This window comes from Furipterus horrens, unplaced genomic scaffold (assembly GCF_987537825.1).
Source record: "Furipterus horrens unplaced genomic scaffold, mFurHor1.1.pri manual_scaffold_5, whole genome shotgun sequence".
Lineage (NCBI taxonomy): Eukaryota > Metazoa > Chordata > Mammalia > Chiroptera > Furipteridae > Furipterus > Furipterus horrens.
Window position 1 is genome coordinate 63,809,651 of NW_028327175.1, and position 24,579 is coordinate 63,834,229.

General features: G+C 33.7%; 1 protein-coding gene across 1 annotated transcript in view; it reads right to left on the reverse strand.

Moving 5' to 3' along the window:
- Window positions 1–24,579, reverse strand: part of SKIC3 (SKI3 subunit of superkiller complex) — a 76,275-nt gene that overhangs the window by 21,988 nt on the left and 29,708 nt on the right. The window contains exons 18-33 of the mRNA XM_090276500.1: window positions 23,126–23,302; window positions 22,892–23,036; window positions 22,646–22,724; window positions 22,496–22,557; window positions 22,326–22,382; window positions 21,000–21,068; window positions 19,198–19,272; window positions 18,175–18,316; window positions 15,965–16,058; window positions 13,910–13,987; window positions 12,037–12,161; window positions 11,079–11,202; window positions 8,736–8,957; window positions 7,657–7,729; window positions 5,277–5,330; window positions 4,985–5,096 (exon numbers count right to left, since the gene is read on the reverse strand). Of these exons, the coding sequence (XP_090132626.1) occupies window positions 4,985–5,096; window positions 5,277–5,330; window positions 7,657–7,729; window positions 8,736–8,957; window positions 11,079–11,202; window positions 12,037–12,161; window positions 13,910–13,987; window positions 15,965–16,058; window positions 18,175–18,316; window positions 19,198–19,272; window positions 21,000–21,068; window positions 22,326–22,382; window positions 22,496–22,557; window positions 22,646–22,724; window positions 22,892–23,036; window positions 23,126–23,302 (1,688 nt within the window). The remainder of the gene's footprint in view (window positions 1–4,984; window positions 5,097–5,276; window positions 5,331–7,656; window positions 7,730–8,735; window positions 8,958–11,078; window positions 11,203–12,036; window positions 12,162–13,909; window positions 13,988–15,964; window positions 16,059–18,174; window positions 18,317–19,197; window positions 19,273–20,999; window positions 21,069–22,325; window positions 22,383–22,495; window positions 22,558–22,645; window positions 22,725–22,891; window positions 23,037–23,125; window positions 23,303–24,579) is intronic.

Sequence of the window (24,579 nt, forward strand, 5' to 3'; positions counted from 1 at the left end):
AACCAGGTCAAGACACAACAAAGAAAGAAAACTACAGGCCAATATCATTGATGAACATAGATGCTAAAATCCTCAACAAAATATTGGCAAACAGGATCCAGCAACACATCAAAAAGATCATACACCACGATCAAGTGGGATTCATCCCATGGATGCAAGGATGGTTTAATATTCACAAATCAATAAATATAATACATCACCTAAACAAAATGAAAGACAAAAATCACATGATTATATCAATAGATGCAGAAAATGCATTTGATAAAGTACAACACCCATTTATGATGAAAACACTCAGCAAAATGGGAATAGAGGGAGCATACCTTAACATAATTAAGGCTATATATGAGAAACCTGAAGCCAACATCATACCCAATGGACAAAAACTGAAAGCATTCCCCCTGAGATCAGGAACAAGACAAGGATGTCCACTCTCTCCACTCCTATTCAACATAGTGTTGGAAGTCCTAGCCACAGCAAGCAGACAAGAAAAAGAAATAAAAGGCATCCAAATTGGGAAAGAAGAAGTAAAACTATCATTATATGTAGATGACATGATAGTATACATAGAAAACCCTATAAACTCTACTAAAAGACTACTCGATATAATAAGTGAATTTGGCAAAATAGCAGGGTACAAAATAAATATACAGAAATCTAAGGCATTTCTGTACACCAACAATAAAATAGCAGAGACAGAAACAAAAAAGAAAATACCATTTACTATAGCAACAAGAAAAATAAAGTACCTAGGAGTAAACTTAACCAAAGAGATAAAAGACCTCTACTCTGAAAATTACATAACATTGAAGAAAGAAATTAAGGAAGATACAAATAAATGGAAGCAAATACCATGTTCTTGGATGGGGAGAATCAACATCATCAAAATGGCCATACTACCCAAAGCAATTTACAGATCCAATGCAATCCCTATTAAAATACCAATGACATATTTCACAGACCTAGAACAAATACTCCAAAAATTCATATGGAACCAAAAAAGACCCAAATAGCCAAGCAATCTTGAGACAGAAGAACACAGCAGGAGGAATCACAATACCAGACATCAAACAATACTATAAAGCCATTGTGATCAAAACAGTCTGGTACTGGCATAAGAACAGACATATAGATCAATGGAACAGAATAGAGAGTCCAGAAATAAATCCAGGACTACACGGTCAACTAATATTTGATAAAGGAGGAGGGAACATAAAATGGAATGAGAAGAGCCTCTTTAACAAATGGTGCTGGGAGAACTGGACAGGGACATGCAAAAAAATGAAACTAGACCACCAACTTACACCACGCATGAGAATAAACTCAAGATGGATCAAAGACTTAAATGTAAGCTGTGACACCATAAAAGTCCTAGAGGAAAACATAGACAGGAAAATTTCAGATATCCCATGCAACAATATTTTCATGGATACATCTCCTAAGGCAAGAGAAATAAAGGAAAAAATAAGCAAACGAGACTACATCAAAGTAAAGAGTTTCTGCTCAGCAAAAGAAAACACCAGCAAGATGAAAAGGAAACCAACCATATGGGAAAACATATTTGCCAATGATATCATAGACAGGGGACTGATCTCCAAAATATATAAAGAGCTTATACGACTCAAAATCAAGAAAACAGACAACCCAATTAAAAAATGGGCAAAGGACCTGAACAAACACTTCTCCGAAGAGGACATACAGAAGGTCCATAGACACATGAAAAAAAGCTCAACATCATTAGCCATCAGGGATATGCAAATAAAAACCACAATGAGATACCACTTTACACCTGTCAGAATGGCCATCATCAACAAATCAATAAACAACAAGTGCTGGCGAGGATGTGGAGAAACAGGAACCCTAGTGCCCTGTTGGTGGAAATGCAGACTGGTGCAGCCACTATGGAAAGCAGTATGGAATTACCTCAAAAAACTAAAAATGGAACTGCCTTTTGAACCAGCGATTCCACTGCTAGGATTACACCTGAAAAATCCGAAGACCCTAATTCAAAGGAACTTATGCACCCCTATATTCATTGCAGCACTGTTTACAATAGCCAAGTGCTGGAAACAACCTAAGTGCCCATCTGTAGATGAGTGGATCAAAAAACTGTGGTACATTTACACAATGGAATACTCTGCAGCAGAGAAGAAAGAAGGAACTCCTGCCATTTGCGACAACATGGATGGAACTAGAGAGAATCATGCTTAGTGAAATAAGTCAGGCAAAAAAAGAAAAATACCATATGATATCAGCTAATATAGGAAACTAAAGAACAACATAAACAAATGAACTAAATAGGACAAGGAGCAGAATAACAGTCAATAGGGGGGAGGGGGATAGAGAGAAGGGGGATAAGTAAGGGAAGGGTTTAGTCAAGGAACGTGGATAAATGACTCATGGACATGGACAACGGGGAGGGATATGATTGTGGGAGAAGGGGTGGGCTGGGTAGAGGAGAGAAATGGGGGAAAAATGGGACAATCGTAATTGAAAAACCAAAAAATAAAATTAAAAAAAAAAAAGAATATTTTGTAGTTCACTTCAATGGTTAATATTTTAGTCCTCTACCCTTGAAAATCAAAGGTGATTTTAAAGTTCCACAAGGGGGTGCTAGCTAACACAAAGTCATTCAAGCATACATTTTTAGCTTTAGTTTTATATTTTTTTCTTACCTAACTGCCATATCCAGCATATGTCTCCTAACAAAAGTCTGAAATCTATTTCACTTATAAACAGTATTACTGTTAATAGTACAAGAATCATAAAAAATCTTACGCAGATCAAAATCTTTTATAAAAAATTACATGTCTCCATATTACAAAATAATTTATACCCCAGATGACTACCTTATTTTGAATAACAAATTCCAGAATAAGGAAATGGGACCACTCCCTAGAATTTATTATACAGTAGTATAAAAAAAGGCATGTGACCTAGTATTAACTCTATGTCTTAGGTCTAACAATGATACTAATTAACTATGTGGCAGCTTATCCTTTGGGATTTTTCTAAGGCAACTGAACTAGATGATGGCTCACATGCTATCAGGTTTAAAGTACTATAATTCCAACTGAAGTGGACTCAGTTTCTGAATAGTGATTTACTTGTAAGGTTAACTGAACCTCTTTAGGGACCTCAGAGTACTCTGTTATTTAGATTTTCATAGGAGGAAAGGACATTAGTTGCCAGATATTCCTTCTGTCACAGTTAAAGAGAACTGCTATTTTCATTGACTCTTTCATAGATACTCAGCAACTAAAATTCCCTAGGAAAGTGATAATATAAATATGATATATGAAAAAAATATATAAACTATAAACCTAAAAAATTTTAAATATTACTTGCTAAAAATACTTCTAATATCACAGAAGCAGTAAATCTAGAAGAAATTGGATTTCCTCCTATTTAGTTTTAAATTCTTGGGATTATATTTAAATTTCTGAAAAGATTCCTTGGAGTACCATCTATCAAAACTGTACTTCATTCAACTAAAGGTCTACAAGGACTCAGTGTACAGCTACTATATATAACTACAATTAGATTCACTTTCATTGGATTCCAAGGACAAATCTCAAATAGGTACTCATTTTCAACACTCAGTCCCTCTTTTAAACATGTTATATAATGACTTTGTTTCCTTAAGAACGTATTTCTCCAGATAATATAGAAAGATCAGAAAACATCATTAGAGAGAACCTTATTAGGGCAATCTTAGCTTTCTGAAGTTTATGCCACTTAACACAATCAAAGGCTAACAGATCTTCTATAACTGGATTACAGTAAGAATTATTCAGAGTAATTCTATCAAATACTTGCTTGAAAACACCTCCAAAAATCAGAAACATACCTAACGTGTGACAAACTCAAATATTTAAGGTCTCTTTTTGCTCTGATTATTTTGAAAATGAAAATAATACTAAACAACAGGATATCAGTCTGTTTGTTTTATAAAATATTCTCTGATATGTTAGATATTTTGCATTTAGTTGGGATCTTTACAATTTATAGTGAAGATAACATCGAACCCGTTCTTTGTATAATTTGTTTCCCAACAGTCCCTGGCCAAAAGTAACAGCATTCTGATCTAACAACTCTTCGGAGAGGTCTGGGGGAATAAATTGTTTTAATGCTATATTTCATATTAAAAATAATATTATGGCCCTGGCTGGTGTGGCTCAGAGGATTGAGTGTTGGCCTGCAAACAGAAAGGTCGCCAGTTTGATTCCCAGTCAGGGCACATGCGTGGGTTGCAGGCCAGGTCCCCAGTTGGGGGCATGCAAGAGGAAACCAATTGATGTATCTCTCACTCATCAATATTTCTCTCCCTTTCTTCTCCCTCCCTTCCCCTCTCTCTAAAAATAAATAAATAAAAGTGTTTAAAAAGAATGTAAAAATAATATTATGTGAAAATATATCTCATAACCCCACACTGCTAGACATTCCAGCCTTCTAGTGGCAGTAGAAGCACGCTGACGCAATCCATACACAGCTTTTCAGCACCTTTTGTGATGAATGACACACCTGTTTAGAACTAGGAAAAGCTAGTGCAGGTGAGGCCAGCACTTTGACATTTCTAACCACAGAAGACATATTTCCAATCTTCCAGGAGCTAACTACACATAAAATTAACTAAGTATGCTCATTAAATAATTTAGTAGCTATAGGTAAACCTTACTTATTAAAGCCTGAGAGAAAATAAAAATAAAACTTCTTGAAAATACATTAATACAGATTTTCAATAGTAGGTAATAAATTATCTTTAAGCAGCTATTCCTTTGAGCCTGCTTCAATAACTGATTGCCTCTTAATTATCACTACCCAAATGTAGATAATAAAATATTTACATGCAAAATCTTCAAATATTTTCTTTAAATTCCCTTGTTTAATTTCATAAAAATACAAACTTTGTGCCTATAAAGTACAAATGAAAGATTAATAGAATCCTAATTAATGAAGTAAATTATATTATATTGATAGTCACCTGGAGAAAGGAGAGCTGCCTTCTGAATGGTCTTTAGTGCAATATTCTTTTCATCTTCTGCTGAACCGCTCCCCAGAGCCAGCTGGTTTATTGCAGTGTACAGTAATGCCTTCTACATAAGAGAAAGGAAGGGTGTTAAGCAATTCTCTTTATAGCTCCCTGACTTTCAAAGTAACTAAAAGTATGACTTTATTGCATATGATGTGACCCCTAAGCCTAGGAAGAAGAATTCTTCTTTCGATAATAGTATTATTTACCAAGCAGAACATATCTTTTACTGGGGCAAACTAACCTTTCCATGATTTGAGTCCAGAATATGAGCCACATTTCCTGCTATAGCACCTCCCTATAATAGGGGGGAAAAAAGATTGTTTAAATAAATGCATAAACTTTCACAAAATAATAAAAACTAATACTGATAAAATCTCCATTAAATCATTTGAAACATTTTGTTTTATCACATTCACAGCTTCTAAACTCCTTAAGTATCAACTTATTAAAATATTAAGTTTAATATTTTTATAAAAATCTTATTTTTACTATAATCATTTCAACTCTGCCCATTAAATATCTAAAAGTTACATGATTTTACAGTGTTACCAAAAAATGCACATATTTTCTAACAATCTATAACAGATTATGAAAGAATGGAAGATTGAAAAAGAGCAAGAGACCACAAAACCTAATATAAGATAAACTAACATATTTTCTCCACAAAAATATAGTATTTTAGAAACTTCTATAATCCCTAGTAAATTAAAGTTCAGAGGACCGTGAAGCTCATCACTGCTTCAATAATCAACTCAATACTAAAATGAGCAAAACATTTGTATAATAGTTTTCATAAAGTTGATTTGAAATACTTTATTTTTAAAAATTCAATCAGATGTTTTATCTGGCAAAGAAATAGAATGATTTCATTTTAACTCAGAAGTATACTGTAGTTTTCATTTTATATCAGAAGTGTACAAGTATACCAGAAATGTTTTCAAAACTGTATTTAGCACACAAAGAATGCTAAAAATGTACTTTTTAAATGTCAATATAAAACAAATAGAAGATAGATTAAAAAGAAGAAAGACAACACAGCAGAGCAGGAGGAGGACCCAGCACTGGGATCTCAGTTGACCCATCACCATAACCACTTGCTGTGATCTGCACAAGTTATTTAATCTATGTCTCAAGTATCCTCCTCTATACAATAGACATTAATTGCTCCTACTTCATATAGTGTTGGGATCAAATGACAAAATATACAAAAATGCTCCTTCGCTACTCAAAGTGTGGTCTGTATACCAGCAGTATCGACAGTTCCTAGGAAGGTGTTAGGAATGCAGATTATCAGGCTCCATCCCACACCTAGTGAATCAGAATCTGAATTTTAACAAGACCATCAGGTGATTTTATTTGCCCATTAAAGCTTGAGAAGCACTGGGATAAGATATAAATACATACATACATACATATATACATATATATGTGTGTATATATGTATATGTATATGTGCTTAAAAACTCTGAATAACTAAGAAAATATTAAGAACTTACCAGGTCAAAACTAAAAGTCAAAACTGGAATCCAGAGAGATAAGAAGCAGGGAAGCCACTTCTGCCATTAGCAGATTCTAACAAATTTGAATTTTCATTTTGAAGGACTCATGGGCTAGTGGGTCAGAAATCAGAGTCCAGGACTCATATAAAAAGGGAGAGTTATACAGGAAATGTATATCAAAATAAGCTGAGACCCCAAGGGTCTATACTCTCAGGTTAAAGGTGAATCAGAAGTAAACCAGGTTTCAAATGACTTTGACACCCAGGCACATAGTAGCCTGTTTGGTCCAGAAACCTCAAGCTCTAAACTTAGTTTAAGGTGGTTCCAGATTGGTGGAACTCCCAAGCAACTGGCAGAAATAAGTACAATTTCTACTTATAAAACAGTACTTAATTCTAGGCTGCAAATTATTTCCACAAATAATTTTTGAGTATATACAATCAGGTAAACAAAGAACAAAGCCATCATACATGAAAGCAAGTGGAATAACAAACAAAAACACGCCCACATAGACTTCAGATACAGGAATTTTCAGATGCAGTAGTGCTACTATCAATGTTTACCAACTAATTAAGTCAATATTGAAAGCCCGTATTAATCATAGAAGTTAAAAAAATACTTTCTAGACTCTTGAAAATGTCTGGCTTTTATGAACTAAAATACAGTTTGTAATTCCCTGTATAAAAAATTAATGAGTCTATGTTTAGATTTACATTCTTAAACATTAGCAGTGTTCTAGATCTTCTGTTCTTATCTTTAAGGAGCTTTTAAGTAAAATTATCTTTTGAGATTCAAAAGTACAATAGCTAATGCTTATCAAATGGCGACATTGTAAGCACAACCTTATCACATAGTTATTAATGTAATTTGTATGTGTTCAAAAGAGTCCACCTAATTCTTTGTGTTGTTCATAATGCCCAGAGCAGTACAAGAGTACATGGAAGGAAGTCAATGTACTATTTATTGAATAACTAATGAAAAATTTGGTTAAATGGCAGAATTCTCTTGCTGTGTTAATTATTTTTAGAATGATAATGCTAATACTTTAAAATTACACTATTTACCACATCAGAAGTTATTATTATTATTATTTTTTTTGCCAGAATTTAGAACATTACTCACCTTTGCTTTTCGTTGAGCATGCTGAGCAACCACTCGGGACAGAAGGGACCAAAGAGCAGGATCAGCTGGGTTACTACAAAGGTCATCAAAAGCAGAGAGCTTGGAGGTGGGCATTACTTTAACCATAAAATGTACCAACATTTTATTTAATACTTAAGCTTACAATCCTTTAGACATCTAAAACAAGGTCATATAACTGTTGATGTGTGGTTGAAAGTGTCTTAGTTTTTAGAAAACATATATTTTATATCTCTTTTATACACCAACAGTCTTTATAAAAATAAGAAAAAATCAGCAATAATTACAAGCCATGTGATCTAATTAAGAAAGGTTAAGTAAAGGTAGTATGTTGTATGCAAAGAAAATAAAAGATAACTACGAAAGGAACACAAACTACTGGCATAATACTTTACTGCTGAAAATAAATAACCACTGCTGTTAGTAATAACAGTTTTCTATTTTCCAAACCTTTAATACATTAATGAATGCTCACATGGCCAAAATATTCCTAAAACCATCAAAATGGACAGTATCAGATAACAAACTCACAATATCACAAATTGGGAAATTAGTATGGGCTTTCATACTAAAACAAAGTTTGGAGGGGCAAAATTTCTGTTCTTGCTCCTTCTTTTTAAAAGATTTTATTTATTTTTAGAGAGAAGGGGGGAGGGGGGAGAAAGAGAGGGAGAGAAACATCCATGTGAGAGAGAAACATCAATCGGCTGCCTCTTGCACGCCCCCAACAGGGGACCAGGCCCAAAACCCAGGCATGAGGCCTGACTGAGAATTGAACTGGCTGATCTTCAGCTCTGCAGGACGATGCTTAACCAAATGAGCCACATCTGCCAAGGCTGTTCTCTATCTCTATTAACTGAATTTTTTAAAGAAAATCTTCATGGATGAAATAATATATACAGTCAGCTGACTCCATGGACAATTTCATAAAACCGCATTTTGGTTTCCAAATGTATATATGCTTACCACCTCATTTTATATTCTGAGTAAGTTGCAAATGTTAAAGACCACCTCTTCAAATATAATTAGATAGACCCCGAGTTAACAAGTACAGAATTTACCTGTGAACAGCTTTAGATGCTTGTCTCTGCACTGCCACACTGTGGCCTTGCAGTGCATAAATTGCTGAAGTAAGAAGGCACCTCTGATAATCATCATCGTTCTGTTTGATGTGCTTCAGTAACTCATTAAGTGCTGCTTTAGACAGTGTAACATCCTGCATTGCCAATCCTAGAGCACACAGGGCTTGAAGGCTCTCTGTGGTTGGCTCCTTTAAGATAGAGCTATAAATATATTTTTAGTTGCCAATCAGCATGAATACAGTAATGTGTAACTATTAAAACATTTAACATTTAGTAGAAAAAGCAATTTACTTAAACATTCACCAAATTAAGCTCAGCTTAGGACAAATATAAGAAAAATTGCTTGGTTTCTTGGGACAGCAATTTCCCTGACTATCTGATGCATTTATAAGTATCAATGACCTTTCACAGAGCAGCAATAGCCAATGTCTTTTCTGGTCATTACATCTAAGTTTTACAAACAAACTTAGTATTTTTCAAAGTAATTATGAATTTTGTACCATAACAAAACAGAGGAACTTCCAAAAACTTTTAAAACTGTTTATTAAAATATAAATTTTAAAACATTACAAAATATCATCTACCTACCACTATGTCTTTTCACTGTTTTTTGGAAGGGGGAAACAAAATGCTTAGAATTTAATTTTGACAAACAGGTAAAAAATCATGAATTTTCATGGGCAGCTCTGGAGTTAACCACTTACTTAAGAGTATCCATAGTATGTAACTCTTTTTACATAAGGGTTAAGAGATGTAAAAGCCCAAATATGGAATATCAATTTCTTTCACTACAAATAACCACACTGTATATGGGTACAACTAAGAAAGCACATAGTAAAATATAAATCCCAATACTAACAGCAAAAAAAGAAATTCTCATCTGCACCTTGTGTCAAAAGGAAAAAAAAAAAAAAACTACTCTAATACTCACTAATATACAAAACCTAAATTATTACCAAAATAACTACATCCCATTGAGCTACAAATGCTGAATACTCAGTAACTGCATGTATCTTGTACCATGTTCTAGTGACTTTAGATGCAGTTATTCAACATAATAAATTCTATGAAGTTGGTAACCAGGTATTTTCCCCTTATACATTGAACTTACTCTCATTCTCCTTAAATAAGCACCCAGGACTTTGTTTAGTTCCCACCATATGAATGCTAAACAAAATCAGTAAAGAACTGGTAACTGAATTTTTCATAGCAAGGAAGTTACATGCCAAGGGGCAGAGAGGGAACAGTTGGTACTCTGAAAGATGACATGCAGAGAATCAAAAACAAAGAAACATAAATCAGGTAAAATACCTAGCCCTCAATCCAACAGCATAAAACAAGGAAGTAAAAATCTTTTCCTTCTTATAAGAGAAGAGGAAAAGGACAAGATTATATTCTATTATTTTTTTCCACTTTCATCAATGTTCAAAATCATTTTTGTTACTATTTTAACCAAAAACTCACCTAATTGTGTCTAATATATTAACATCTATGATTCTTGTCCCCAAGTTATTTGCAAATTTGGGTTCTCTGAACATGTTGTATTGGGAGGGCAGTGATTTGGAGATGCACAGAGGTAATTTTTGGTTTTCACAGTCACTGAGGAGTGTCATTAGCATTTAACAGGTGGGGGACAGACATGTAATCGTCCTGCAATGGGGGCACAATTCTGTACAATGAGGATTTGTGCCATTGAAACTGCCAATAAAGCACTCATTGAGAACCACTGTCTAATAACATATTAATCACTTACTGCTTTTGAAGAAATTAAGATCAACCTTCTAAAAAAACATTCTAGATGTCAAAAAATATCATATAAATAACCACATATATCATAGGCTGTTAGTTTTAATTTATGCCAAAAATATAGAAATAGTTACAAGTTATATTGATAACATTTTAATGCATTAGTAGCATTTTTTTAAAAAGACTCAACTTTAAATGAACTTTATCATCTTAAGTTGAAAAGGAAAGAGGAAAAAAGTCTCTTCAGTAATACAAAAGGCCAGAATACAAGCAGTTACAACTGCCTTCATTGAAATTTTAAGATTCTACTAAATTAGGTGATCCATTACTCTTTTTAAAAATAAATAAAGCATAGCATGCAGGACAATTCTGAAGAACTGGAAGGATCCAGGACTAAGAATTACACTGTGATCTCCAGTTCTACCCGTGACTATCTGTTCACAACTAGGTGGGTCCAATCTTTTTGTTCACCAAAAAGTTCTTAAAAAATGAGGACCTTCATTTTACATTGCTCCAAATTTGAATCCAACATTTAAGCAATTGGTCATATTAAGCAATGATGTCAACTATACATACCATTTAAATAGCAATGTCTTGGCTACGTCCATTTTTCCTTGTTTATACTCTGTTATTGCTAGAGCTGTCAAGATATGGGCTTTGTCTCGCTCTGATTCAACAATAGACAAGGCTCTCTCATAGGCTGTTATATAGGGTTAGAAACAAAAAGAAAACAATATATAAGCAATCCTGATTGATAAACTATAGGATTTTTCCTTTCCTAATTCTATTTTTTAAAAAGGATCTAACTAAAATATTATCTTATTTTCCCTCGATTTCAAGCAGATGGAATAAAAATTTATAATAATCTAATTTGGTTTAGCTATTACAAGGTGATTCTGGGGATATCATTAGGCTTATTATGTAACGTTCCCTAATTTCTACCTTCAGAATCTGGAGGGAGGGAGGTCTCAGTCACTATCTTCAAAACAAGTGGAGGCCGGCAGCCACTGAGAGAGCACCAAAATTCCCATGTACAGACCAACAAGTCCATCAAACAACAGATCTTTTCAATGAGCTGCACACATAGAGGTTGGGCCCACATATATGAATATGCACTCAATTAGCACTTTTGCAGAAACCAAAATATACTATTCCTAACAATGGTTGAGGTCTTCATTGATCAGAATTTAAGCACTATGAAGTAGTAAAGACCTACTTTCAAATGCTAACTCATATGTCAATCACAAGTGATCCTGGGCTCAGTTTCCTCATTGAAATAATGAAAATAAAACTCAACTCATAACACTTCTATAAGAACTATACATCATGATAACCTACTAAATGACAAAACAGATAAAAAAGTTCCTAATATTGTTCCTAACTCCTAGTCAGATTTTAATAAACATTGCAAACCCTACCCCTATATCAATATTACATGTTTCTTTATGTAAGGTCATGTAAGGACATCATGATCAAATTCGTCTCAGCCCCGGAAAAGTAAGATGTGCCCTTCAGCTTCAAAAACCATACTCACCCTTGCTGCTCTCTTTATACAGACCCTTCATAAATAAAGCCAATGCAAAACCTATGATGTCTTCTAACTCTTCAAGGGGTGTTGACTGAAAAGCCTGGATAGATTTATCATATTCACCAATGGAACTAATAAGCAAAAACATAACTTACTTTTAATATAAAAAATAATTTTGGCTTATATCATCAAAATATAGGCATTGTTATGTCATGTTTCTTTTAATAACTTTTACTTCACGTATCAGAGTAAAGCTATAGAAAAGACTTAAAATAGAAGGTATACCACTTATTTCACATAGGAGGCAATAGAGGGATTTATCTTCACACTTTCCTTCTTTTAAATAACATGAAAATGGCCAGTTTTGCTAAATTGCAAAGTATTCTTTTAAACAAACTTGAATTAAAACCCCAAATTATAAAATAATTTCAAGTTGAATTTTATACAGAACTCTAAATTGTTAAGCTTAATACATCAGTTAAATAAGTGTGGTTCTAGCATCTTCAAGAAGCTTCAAAAGTCATAAAACACCTACGTCAGAGTCAAACCTAGCCTTCATATGCAGTTTATCTGAAAATCAATTGCTTTTCTTTTTTTTTTTTTTGGAGGGCACATAGACACATTAAAATTCCACAGACATGGCCTGGCTGGTGTGGCTCAGTGGATTGAGTGCCACCCTATGAACCAAAGGGTTGCCGGTTTTATTCCCAGTCAGGGCACATGCCTGGGTTGTGTGCCAGGTCTCCAGGTGCAGGTGTGTGAGAGACAACCACACATTGATGTTTCTCTCCCTTCTCTTTCTCGCTCCCTTCCCCTCTTTCCAAAACTAAATAAAATTTTTTTTAATTCCACAAATACAACTATATGTTATCTTTCCTGTATTTATTAGGAATGAAAGTAGAAACTGCTATGTGTGATACTAAATATAATACTTCTTAATATCAAAAAATAACTTGTTTTGCTTATTTAAAAATGAAGAGGAATTATAAGTTCAGCTGCATTACCTGCAACAGAAACACTGTATCTTTGATATTCTTATTTAGTATCCATCACTATAATCAGAAGACTTTTCTATTTTTAATATTATTGGAAATATTTTCATAACATCTTTTTAATCCTGGGGGTGTGGTTGGAACTAAAAATACAGCAACCTTTGCTTCTAAAATTCATTTCATAAAGGTGAAAGAATTTAAAAATCAGTAAAATCACATTTTAATAAATATTTTGATGAAGGGAAGAGAGCTACCTTAGATTGTTTATAAATAAATATATTCAATTTGGGAGCAGCTCTCAACCTGAAAAATGCTTCCTTACCTTGAATCAAAAACCTTCCTTCTACAACACCTATTCTCTGGTCCTAGTTGTATCCTCTCAAACAACTGGACTTGTTTTTAATCTTTTTTTAAAACACTTTTTTGAAATCAGAAATCTTTGAGAATCTGAAAGAAGCTATGTGGCTCCCTCTATACCCCCAAAACGCACATACATGGAAATTTTTATGTACTATTTCAAAGTAATTCAGAATGTTACCAAATTCCTAATGTCCATTCTCTAAAAACGTATACAGGAAATCAGAATAAATCCAATTCTTCCAATTAACTAAGCTTTACTATTAGAGACAGCAACTGCCTCTCTTCCAAATGTTCTCTTACGTAGTCCACAACCATCAATTCTAAACCTGCTCCTCATAAAGCACACTGGGGTTAGCTATTGTTACAGGTACAGGAAACTTAACACAGCCTTTGATTCTGGGAATTATGTATCCTGAGGGAAAGTTACCAGCCCACTGCTCCAGAAACTGGTCACCACCTCACTAGTCCCATAGCTTTCACCAGAAAAATCTAGTAGGTCACAGAATTAATGGGAAAAATATGCTTACCATAACAACCTGCCATAATTTCTAATTGTATCATTATATCCAACTTTGTCTTCTGCATTCTGTAACAACAACATTGCCCTTAAAAAAAAAAAAAAAAAGTTATATTAAATTATCTTTATGCAATAGCATTCTTACTTTCATTAACATAATCAACAGATTTTGGGGGGGGGGATTTAATTCTACTAATTCTTTAATACTAGTTATAACACTTACTCATATTCTATTAAATTGGCACCATGAAAGAACACTTAATACTTAGACTTTTAGATTGTCAGGAAAATTACTTTAGTAAAGTGAACCTCTCAAGTGAAACTATTTATCATACTTGAGTTTTAGATATTCCAAAAGTTTTAATCTAAATATGGAAAAACAACTATATTGATGTTTTAAGTTTTGACATATTTGAACTATATAGAAAACTCTTTAAAGTATTTACATACTAGTAGTTTGAATTGGGAAGCCAGGAAATTAAGTGCTTCCATGTGCCTTTACTTGTTAAGTACAGAAACATATTTGATCAATACTGAGTTCAGAAAAGGGAAAAATCACCAGGAGCCCTTAGAGACTTAGAATTAATACACACACCAACTTGCTGACAGACCAGATTTTTACCTTCTCGTGCTCAGTCCCCTTTGTAAAAGCAGGGAAATGTCTTAACAATCAAAAGGAGTGGAATACTTAGTAAGATTTTGTTTATTTTCTTTTCTTTTTAAAGAGGATTAGCCAGGAAAAAATATTAAGGAAAGCTTCTACTCCCCCTGATGTTATAGGAAAAACAAATATTTGCCAGAGAAATCTAAAACACAGTATTATATTAAAAACTATACTGCTGCTTAGATTTATACCTAATTTGTATTTTCAAGCCTCAAATACTTGTTTAAGGCCAAAAACCACAGCAGTGATCAGTTAAGAAAGAGTGATGTGTATCCAAGTGACCGTGGAGTTACCATTTTAGGCTGAAGGTATAACCAGTGTCAGATTCACAATATGTGCGATTATAATATGTACCCTCCAAAAGTAGTGAGTACCCTAAAGCTATCTAGTTTTCTGTTTAAAAATTCTGCATACTGTTGTATTCTATCCTATTTATATAGTTTGTTTACTGGTAAGTTCACTATGATGATGAAAGAAAAAGAATTGTGGTTTTTCATAAACCTCTCTCCACATACACCTGAAAAAATAACTTCTTTATTATACAGCCTCCAGTACCATCTTGTGATTACTCCTTTGAACTACAGAGATCCATTAAAAAGTGACATAGTATTTAGGACACCTCAATTATTTATGTTTTCACTTAATAAGGCCTCTTCTAAAAATTTATTTATTTAGACTGAGGGCAAGGATGTACCTCAGAGGTTAGGCAATCAGGTCTTTCAACTTTTCATCTGGTCCTCACGAGATCGACAGCTATTTTCTTATTTTCTAGAGAATAAAACTTCAAGTTGACTTCCTTTCCTACCATTCTCCTGACTGGTCATTCCACTTGAGCACACTGTCCTTGGGTCTAGGACATGCTAACGCCACTCCTGATCCGGAGCTCGTGCTCTTGCTGGTCCTTCTGCCTAGAACGCTCTTGTCCTGAAAACCAAATGGCTGGTGGCTTCCCTTTGCTCAGGCTAGGCTTCAACTGCCTCCTTTGCAAACCTACCCCTCTTAAAACACACCTCAAATTCACTGCCTGCTCTGTAGTTTCAGGTCCTTTACTTTGATTTTCTTTCTTAGCAATCATTACCCTCAGAGACGTCTATTAGCTGATCATGTGTCTCCCCTGACCAGAGCAGGAGCTCCATGAGAAAGGGGCCTGTGTCTGTTTTAACACTGCTCACCTGCCAGGGCTAAGGACACTGCCTGACATGCAAGCAGTTCACCAAGTACTTACTGAATGGATAAACATATAGTGGACGCAGGGATTCAAACAAATATATAATGCTCTGATTTTTTCTCTGAATAAATACATGTATTAATATTTATTTAGTATTTTCATGAGAATGAGGCGAAATGTTAAAAGGCTGGCTGACAAATAAGGATGACAGCCCCATTACGTGCAGAGTTTACCTGTGGTATGCAGCTGCTGCCTCCTTTTTCAGCTGTAGATGCTCATTTAAATAACCCAGCATTGTGAAGGCTGGGGCGTAATTCGGAATTCTTTCTGGAAATCCAAAAATATCTTTTATTTATATGCACATAATGGTTGTGTTTGTAAAATATTAGTTTTATTTTTAATTTATTCAATATTTTAAATACCAACTTATCTCCCGAGATCACTGGCATTGTTAAGAACAGTAGTCTGATTACCTTGACTATAAAATACCAGTAATCATTTTATCATTCTTCTAAATTATTGAATAACATTTATAGTTATTATCTACTTGATGTTTTAAAGTTTAAGCATTTTTATCCCAAATTGCATAATAATTTGAAAATGTACCTCATGTTAAAACTGTTGACTAAATTTATAAGAAAAATACAGTTATTTGGCTAATCACTTAAATCTTTCTGTGATTAATTTTAGCAACAATTTTTGTTGATGGTTGTGCTCCAATTGCTATGTGTTTTTTTAAAAATTAACTCAGTTTTGTATACTAGAAATAGAGTATGACTTTGGCATTGCCAATGCAGTATTTTGAAATTTTAATGTCAAAAAACATCATACATCTAATGATGGGCAAAAAAGAAAAACATCTGATCTAATTAAAGCTGTACTGTACTGGGAAGCAAGCCTTCAAATCCCTTAAATTGTTTAACAAAAGATAGTGTGGTCATATCTTATGTGATGGGTGGGTTCTAACATCAGAGCATAAGTTAAAAATCACACTGAGTTATTCTTGAAAACCCTAAAGTTACCACACAAAGTTACCACCCAAGGAGAGGGTTGCCAAGACTAAATCAAAAGGAGTCAGAGGTCCATGCCTGCCACCCACAGGCATCTGGAGGCAGTCAGCAGGCTGGGTGAACAGACTGGACTCTCTCCATAGTCTCCCTTGGTTCTCTTCTAATTTACTTACTTATTTTTGGTTAAGCACATGTAGTTGAATTTATTAAATGAACTTGTTATCACTATGACTCCACTATAGAGCTAAAAATGTAACTAAGTAAACTGTCAGAAAATGATTTGTTCATTGTTCTAAGTACTTGAACTTTGCAGAAAGCTAAAGATTTACCTCTTTATATAAACCCTTTATAAATGTTACCCATTCTGTAAGGAAACCTAGCAATAAAATCTCTGATCATACACTTTCTCAGAGGCGCTAGGTATTCATTAGTCACTCATTCAGGCACACTGATAACATGTCGATGCCCCAAAGTGCTGTTTTGTAGTAGACTATCTGGTAAGTGCTTCTACTCAAGTGCCCAGGGTCAATGCAGGAAGAGTATTACAATCCTTTCACTATCTATGATGAGGTATTTTCTCTTTGCTTTTCATAATTTATCTGATTCGTTTTATTATTCGACTGCCAATATTCTTGCTTAAACTCCTTGCTTTTGTAAGAATTTTGCCAAAAGATAAAATGTTGCTAATAAAATTAACATTTCTTGAGCAAGTAGGATATGTCAGGTACTCTGTACATTTTGTATAATTCACCTTATTTAAACCCTAAGCAGTCAATATTTTCATTATTTTGTTAAAGGCAGGAAAACTAAAACTCAATTTGGTAGTATGACCAAGGTTTTATTATGACCAATAAATGGAGTAGAGATTAAAATTCAATAGTAGCTTTATTAAAGAAAGGAAATTATTATAATAGAAGGTTAATAAAACTTTACCATTCTGTCCTTTTCCTAAGCCTAAACATATTTTTCCAGTATCTTAAAGAAAAATCAGGTATTAAAGTGGGAGATTAAAGGCATTGGGTTTGGAACTAAAAACATATTATCTCATTTAATTCTCAAATCTCTACAACCTAGGTAATATTATCTCTACTTTCCAAAGTTAAGAGAAGTTAAAGGAAATAAAATACTTAGCCTAAAACTGTAGAAAAGTAAATGGCAGAGCTAGAACAGAAATAACTCAGGCCATTTAGGCTCCAAACGCTCTCCACTACAACATGGAAATCACTTTTATCTTGAGTAATTAGCTAACATTTCATCACTCTTCAAAAGTCCTTACTAAAGTTTTAAAAGTAGACTACTTGGCAACTGGGGAAGGAAAATTCATGCCTTGAAGAAACACTAATATTTAATTTGAAATTAACTAATTTTTAAAAATTCATTAAATTATTTCAACAGTTATTAAAACATTTTCCCATTATAACTAGGTGCCTTACCTATGTATTTACTCAAAACAACTTGTGCTGCTGGGACAGCATTCATCTGGAGGATGTTGTACTGGTACAACTCTGTTTCTCTGTTGCTTTTATCTTGCAATGTTGTACAGACCCAGTATGCATAACCTATTGCTCCCTCAGTCTTTAAAAAAGCCAAAGTTAACAGACATAAATATGTGAATAAAAATTAAGAAATGAAACAATACCCTTCAATACAGTAAACATCACATCTTAGTTTTCTTGAAGTCAACTGTAAGTGCTTATACAGGGTCACTCTGATAAAACACAGCTAAGACTATATTTAAGTCACTTGAATCAAATGGGATAAATTAAGTGCAGAAAACAGAGCCCTGCCTGATGGGTTAGTTTGCTTCTTCTCAGCACCATTCCCATAGTTCAAAGTAATAATTACCAATCAAAAAGAATTCTAGAACACTTTCATAAATAAGCTAGAAATGTTAACCAAGTCTACTACGTATTTTAAATATATTTTTTCTAGAGTCTCAGTTTCTACACTACATGACTATTGTATCTACAAAAAGCCAATGTCTAATACAGGAAACTAAAGAACAACACAAACAAAGGAACTAAATAGAACAAAGAGCAGAATAGCAGTCAATAGGGGGGAGGGAAGAGGGAGAGAAGGGGGATAAGTAAGGGAAGGGTTTAATTAAAGAGCCTGTATAAAAGACTCATGGACATGGACAACGGGGAGGGATATGATTGCGGGAGAGGGGGTGGGTTGGGTGGGGGAGAGAAATTAGGGGAAAAGGGGACAACTGTAATTGAAAAACCAAAAAAAAAAAAAAAAAGCCAATGTCATTTCTTCATCAGATCTTGAAAGACAGGAAGATAAATACAAGAAGTTCTTTAATTAAAGACAGCTCCTCTGCTTTTAAGAAAGAATAAAGAGTAGAGACAAATGTTGTCATCAACAGCTGATACCACTAAGTATTCATTTTCTCAAAAAGGTTGAAAACTTTACTCTTGATGAATCCTCAAGAAAAATGCTCAAAGCCTTACATGCATGCTGAGTTCTGTAGTGTGCCTGAAAAGATCCATGGTGTCGTAACTTCCAACAGTCTCTGCAACTAGAGCCTAAAAGAAAAAAAAGTTTCTTCATGTGTCTAAGAGAAGTCATTATGATATCATAATCATCATCACCATCATCATCATCAATGAAACTGGAAAAATAAAGGTTTAAAGCTGTGCTTCCATCAGTACATGAGTGGAAAAGCAAAGTTATTTCTACTGCAGTCTTGGCTACCGTAGTCCTATGACTCAGAGGACATGAATGACTGACTAATTGACACGTAAGCTGAAAAATGCTTTCAAAATTCCATCTGTAAGCTTCTTCATCCTCTCTTACCCTGGATTTATTCATACTGATATTTGTCTGGAATAGGGTTCTTCATCACAGCATCACTGAGAGTCACTGGGATAGCATTTTTAAAAGGTGGTGCTCACCCCTAGTTTCTATAGATATGGGTTCAAGTCACAAAATATTTATTTTTAAAACTGCTTCAGAATTTTAAATATTATAACTATGCTGTTGACTTTACAGACTATGTAATAAGTTAAAATCACTTTCAAGCTCATCTATCTTTTATAAGAAATCAGGATTTTTTAGATATCATATATTATTAATATTATTAAGAAATTAATAATAAGTTTCACTTCTATTGTTACCACTTTAATTAAATCTACCAGTTATTTCCTGAAATAAACTATTTTTAAGAACTAAAATATTAAAAAAATAAGAAAATACATGTACTTTTCCTGATAGCATCTGAGATGCATGGACCTGAGCAGTGCTGCTCAGGTGGGTCCTTGGTCCAGCAGCAGCATCGCCCCTAGGGCAGTGAGGAATGCAAGTCCTTGAGAGCCCTGTGTCCAATAACTTACACAGAGATTAGTATAGTAATGCCATTGTTCCCAAATGCTACCACAGTTAATGGGAAAAGAAGTCTGCCTTAATTCTGTTTGCTTCACCAATTAACTAGAATCAGACCCAAGAGTTAAAAGTACAATAAAAAATATCAAAACCCAGATTTATGATTTTTCTGATACGGGTGATGTTTCTACTATTCTCTGAGCCAAAACAAAATTAAAAAAAAAAAATGAACCACTTAGTAATTCATTACAATTTCTCAACGACACTGGTCTTAGAGGCTACTCTTTCTAATCTCCTCCTTTTTCAGGTGAAAAAAATTGAAATCCAACAGTTTTATGAAGGTAAAAAAAATTACTGCTAGACTCAGATTACTAACCAAGTATCCTGATTCCTATCTAGTAGTATAAGAATCTAAATCTGGGGGGTGGGGGGGGTGGCGAGTGGGGGAGGGATAAGCGATAGGGGGGAGACTCATATATACAAGTACCAAACCAAATTATGAAGATTTTACAGAAAATGAGAATATATAATCAAGAGGATCTTTATAAATGTTCATGACAGCGGGGTGGGGAAATGTGCATTAGGAGAGCTCTTGGTTTATTTTTTAAGCATAATAATGGCAGACGGATGAGGTTCAAAGTCCCCCCCACCCCCCAAGTCAAAGCGCAATCATTACGAGCTGTATAACTGTGGGTGTGATAATTAGATTGCCTGAACTTCAATTTCCACATTATAAAAAGTTTACCACCAACTCAAAGGACTGATGAAAGATTAACTGAAATAATGTAACAAAGAGCCTAGCATAGTGGCTGGCAAAAAGTAAGCTCTCAAATGTTACCTGTGATCATTATTATCATTGTTATATTAATAGGTTATTTATACCACTTTATATCAACAGAATTATTAATAACTAAAATGTTACATATCTTACTTGTCCAATCCAGCACATTAAATAAGATGGATCAAGAGATTGAGCCATTTTGAAAGCTTCATGAGCTTGCTGGAAATAAAAAACAAGAAAATAATACATCAAGTCATTTCATAAATTTAGTATTAAATTATTTATGTTTAAAAAGCATAAAATATAAGGAAAGTCAGGCTTATCAACATAAACACTATGAACCTAAACTGTTTAAGCACAATTAGCAATGTTTAAAACAGTGTTCCACCAGAACAGTCCTGGCTACAATGCATTTCTCTACAGGTTAGGGGTTCTGGACCCAGCAAAAAGGCAATAATTTACATGTGGCAGAAAAGTCCTATTTTTTCTCTAAAAAATTAAGCGAATGGGCAACTGTGTCACGCTATCATAAAAACCATATTCATGGTTTATTAACTAAGACCTTGCTTTGTATAAATTATTTTTAAATGTTTAATTATTTAATTTTAGAGAGAGGGAAGGGAAGGAGAGAGAGAGGGAGAGAAACATCCATCAGCTGTTTTCTCGTACACATCCTGACTGGAGACTGAAACTGGTAATCCACACATGTGCCCTGACTGGGGATCGAACCCTCGACCTTTCATTTTGTGGGTTGATGCCCAACCAACTCAGTCACACAGTTAAGGGCGCCTTGCATACATTTTTAAAAAATACTTTCACATATTTTAAGGTTCACATTAATATTTTCCTTTGTTCTATTACAATCTTCTAAAGCAATCTCTGTTGTGACTTAATGTAGTCCTAAGAATATTACTAATGCTATTTTAAAAGGATGATAATCAATATAACTGCTGAAACACAAACCAGTACAGATATGTTATCTGTATATTTGTAGAAACTTCTCACTATACTCTACAAACACACACCGAGGTCTCTAATGTATAACTGCTCTAGTATGCCAAATTACATGTGGATTATAAAGGGGTTATAATATCTGCTAAAGCCAATTTAAATCACCCATGCAAATGTTAAATTCAGTTGATAGAGAATACTCCCCCCTATATTCCATCACCCTAACCCCAATACTACCTACATGGGATGCCTCTTACATGTGTACAGATTTTTTTTAAAAAATCCAAATAATTCATAGTAGAATTGTTTTAATCTCTAAATGAAAAACCAACATAATTATAAAACCATAAATTTCTTGAGTGGTGTCGAAAGGAAAACAAATCTTACACATTCATTAGAGAGCATACTGGACAGATAACAATGTACAAAGTATTTCTCCATAAGAAGCTGAGCTATTATTATTACAAAGAGATCATATATAAAAAGTTTTTACTTTTAATATGACAGAAGAGATAATGCATTTACCTCAATCTTTTCATTTGCAAGATATAGCACTCCCAAGTTGGTCCATGCAACAGCATTCTAAAAAACACGTATATGTATAAAAATTAGGTCCCTCATCTACATGGAAGTGTCAGAAAATAATGAACACTAAATTTTGAAGTTCTTTTCATAGATAGACACATTACACTCACAATCTGCTCTGACTGGATTGATTTGATGAAACAGTGCTGAGCAAGGGCATAATTTCCAATACCTGAAAAATACAGACTTTGATGAAACTCAACTTTATTACCTGAAATAAGCAATATTCTAAAATTATTGAAGTGTTATGCGATTCTTACCACTATAACATGAAACCACACCAAGAGCATTCCAGTATAAGTGATTATTACTGTTGAGTCTTACTGCCTTTTTCAGACACTGAAAAGTAAAATTAGATTAATTTTTATTTCTTTGAATATCAACATTTACATCAAGATAAAAGTGGTTTATGAGAAATCACTACAGTATTTACTTTATCAAAAACATCTTTCGGAAAAGTACTTAGCTCTTTTTTAAATTTATAAAAAAATTTCTCAAAATCATACAAGTAATGATTTCTCCAACAATTCTTTAAGGTCATTCATGTTGCTGCCTGTTTCTGCCAGATGTTGTGCTTGGCGATAATAATTAATTCCAAGATCACACCACGTATTAGATGTAGACATCAGTTTTAATGCACGCCCATAACACCTATGGAAATATAGAAGTGAATATTATGTTTTGTTACAACATCCTAATTCAATTTGAATGTCATTCTCTGGCAACCTTTGTAAAATTACCTTCCTCCAAGGTGAAGGAGCTCATTTTTCTTTAATTCTTGTTTTCCTTCTTTCTGACCTAGAAGGATCCCTAAAACACTAACATTCACTTTAGATGGTGAGACAGCATACAGACTGGTACAAGCATCCCCAACCAGCTTCCAAAGGCAAGACACATCAGCTCGATGTTGCAGAGCCCTGGAAAAAAAATGTGATTCTTTTAAATTATAACCAAAAAAGTATAGACTTTATCTCCCTCACTACTACTTAAAATTAAAACAAAAAAATTATACATATAATCCTGATTAAGACCTACTTCCTTAATTAAGTGCGGTGAATGATTTACTAAATTCCTTTTAACTGAATTATATCTTATCACCTCCCTAACAGGAAGAAGAAAGGAAGGAAAAGAAAGAGAAGGAATTGATTGTTTTAAGTGCCAGAAATTTTACAAACATTTCTTTGATACTCTTCATTATTTTTGTTAGAAGTAGCAGAAATTACATAAATATATCAATAAGTTTTTTCAGAACCAATTTACCTTTAATATTGACCTTTTAGAAACTATGGTCTTTGTGTTTGTTTGGACAATAATCAAGCAGTAAAGCTGATAACTGTCTTAACACTCATTACTGTAAACTCAAGGTTTTGCCTTCAGATCTTCAAAAAAAAAAAAAAAAGACTAGTAAACATAGGACATACCAAATATATTTGGTGGTCCAAAGGATTATTACTCTCTGAAACCAATACCAAAAACCTAAACATAAAATTGTGAAAAATAGTATTTATTGAAGCAAGTAGGACTGAATGGACAAACTCAAAAAGTAAACAGAAAATTAATTATGATGATAAAGGGAATATCTTTTTAGAATGAGGAAAATCTCAGCTATACATTTCTCTTCATTTTTTTCTTCTCAAGATCTTATAAATAAAACCCAGCAATTTCATTTAAGCTAAATCTTGATAATCAGCTGTCACAAACAGCTATGTAACTGGCAGATGGACAAGCAGATGGAACATTTTTCATTGCCTTTTCTACTCATGGAGTCCGGCCAAAATTAATTTTCCTACATCTTCAAGGAAAGTAAGATTAATTATTGCAGCTATCACTGAAAGCCCCTTGTGAGGACCAGGAGGAAGGACAACACTATTTCTAGTTCTTTTTCCTAAATATCTTTGCATAATTTCTAAAACTGACAGCATGAAAAATTAAAAACAGACATAAAAGAAAAGAAACAAGTGATTTTAACCATCTATACACTAATCTCCTTTTAAGTTCAATAAAAAATAAAATATATGTGAAGTGAAATAACTTCTATCTCATTACATAAGTATTGTGGTAGTGTGCACTTTTAATTAGAGAAGTAAATATAAATTTTGAAATGATCACTTTTAAAGTTTTATGTACCTCCTTATAATTGGTTGTGAGCGTTACATGCTTTCCAGAACAAAATTCCCCAAGCTAAGAAAGGCAG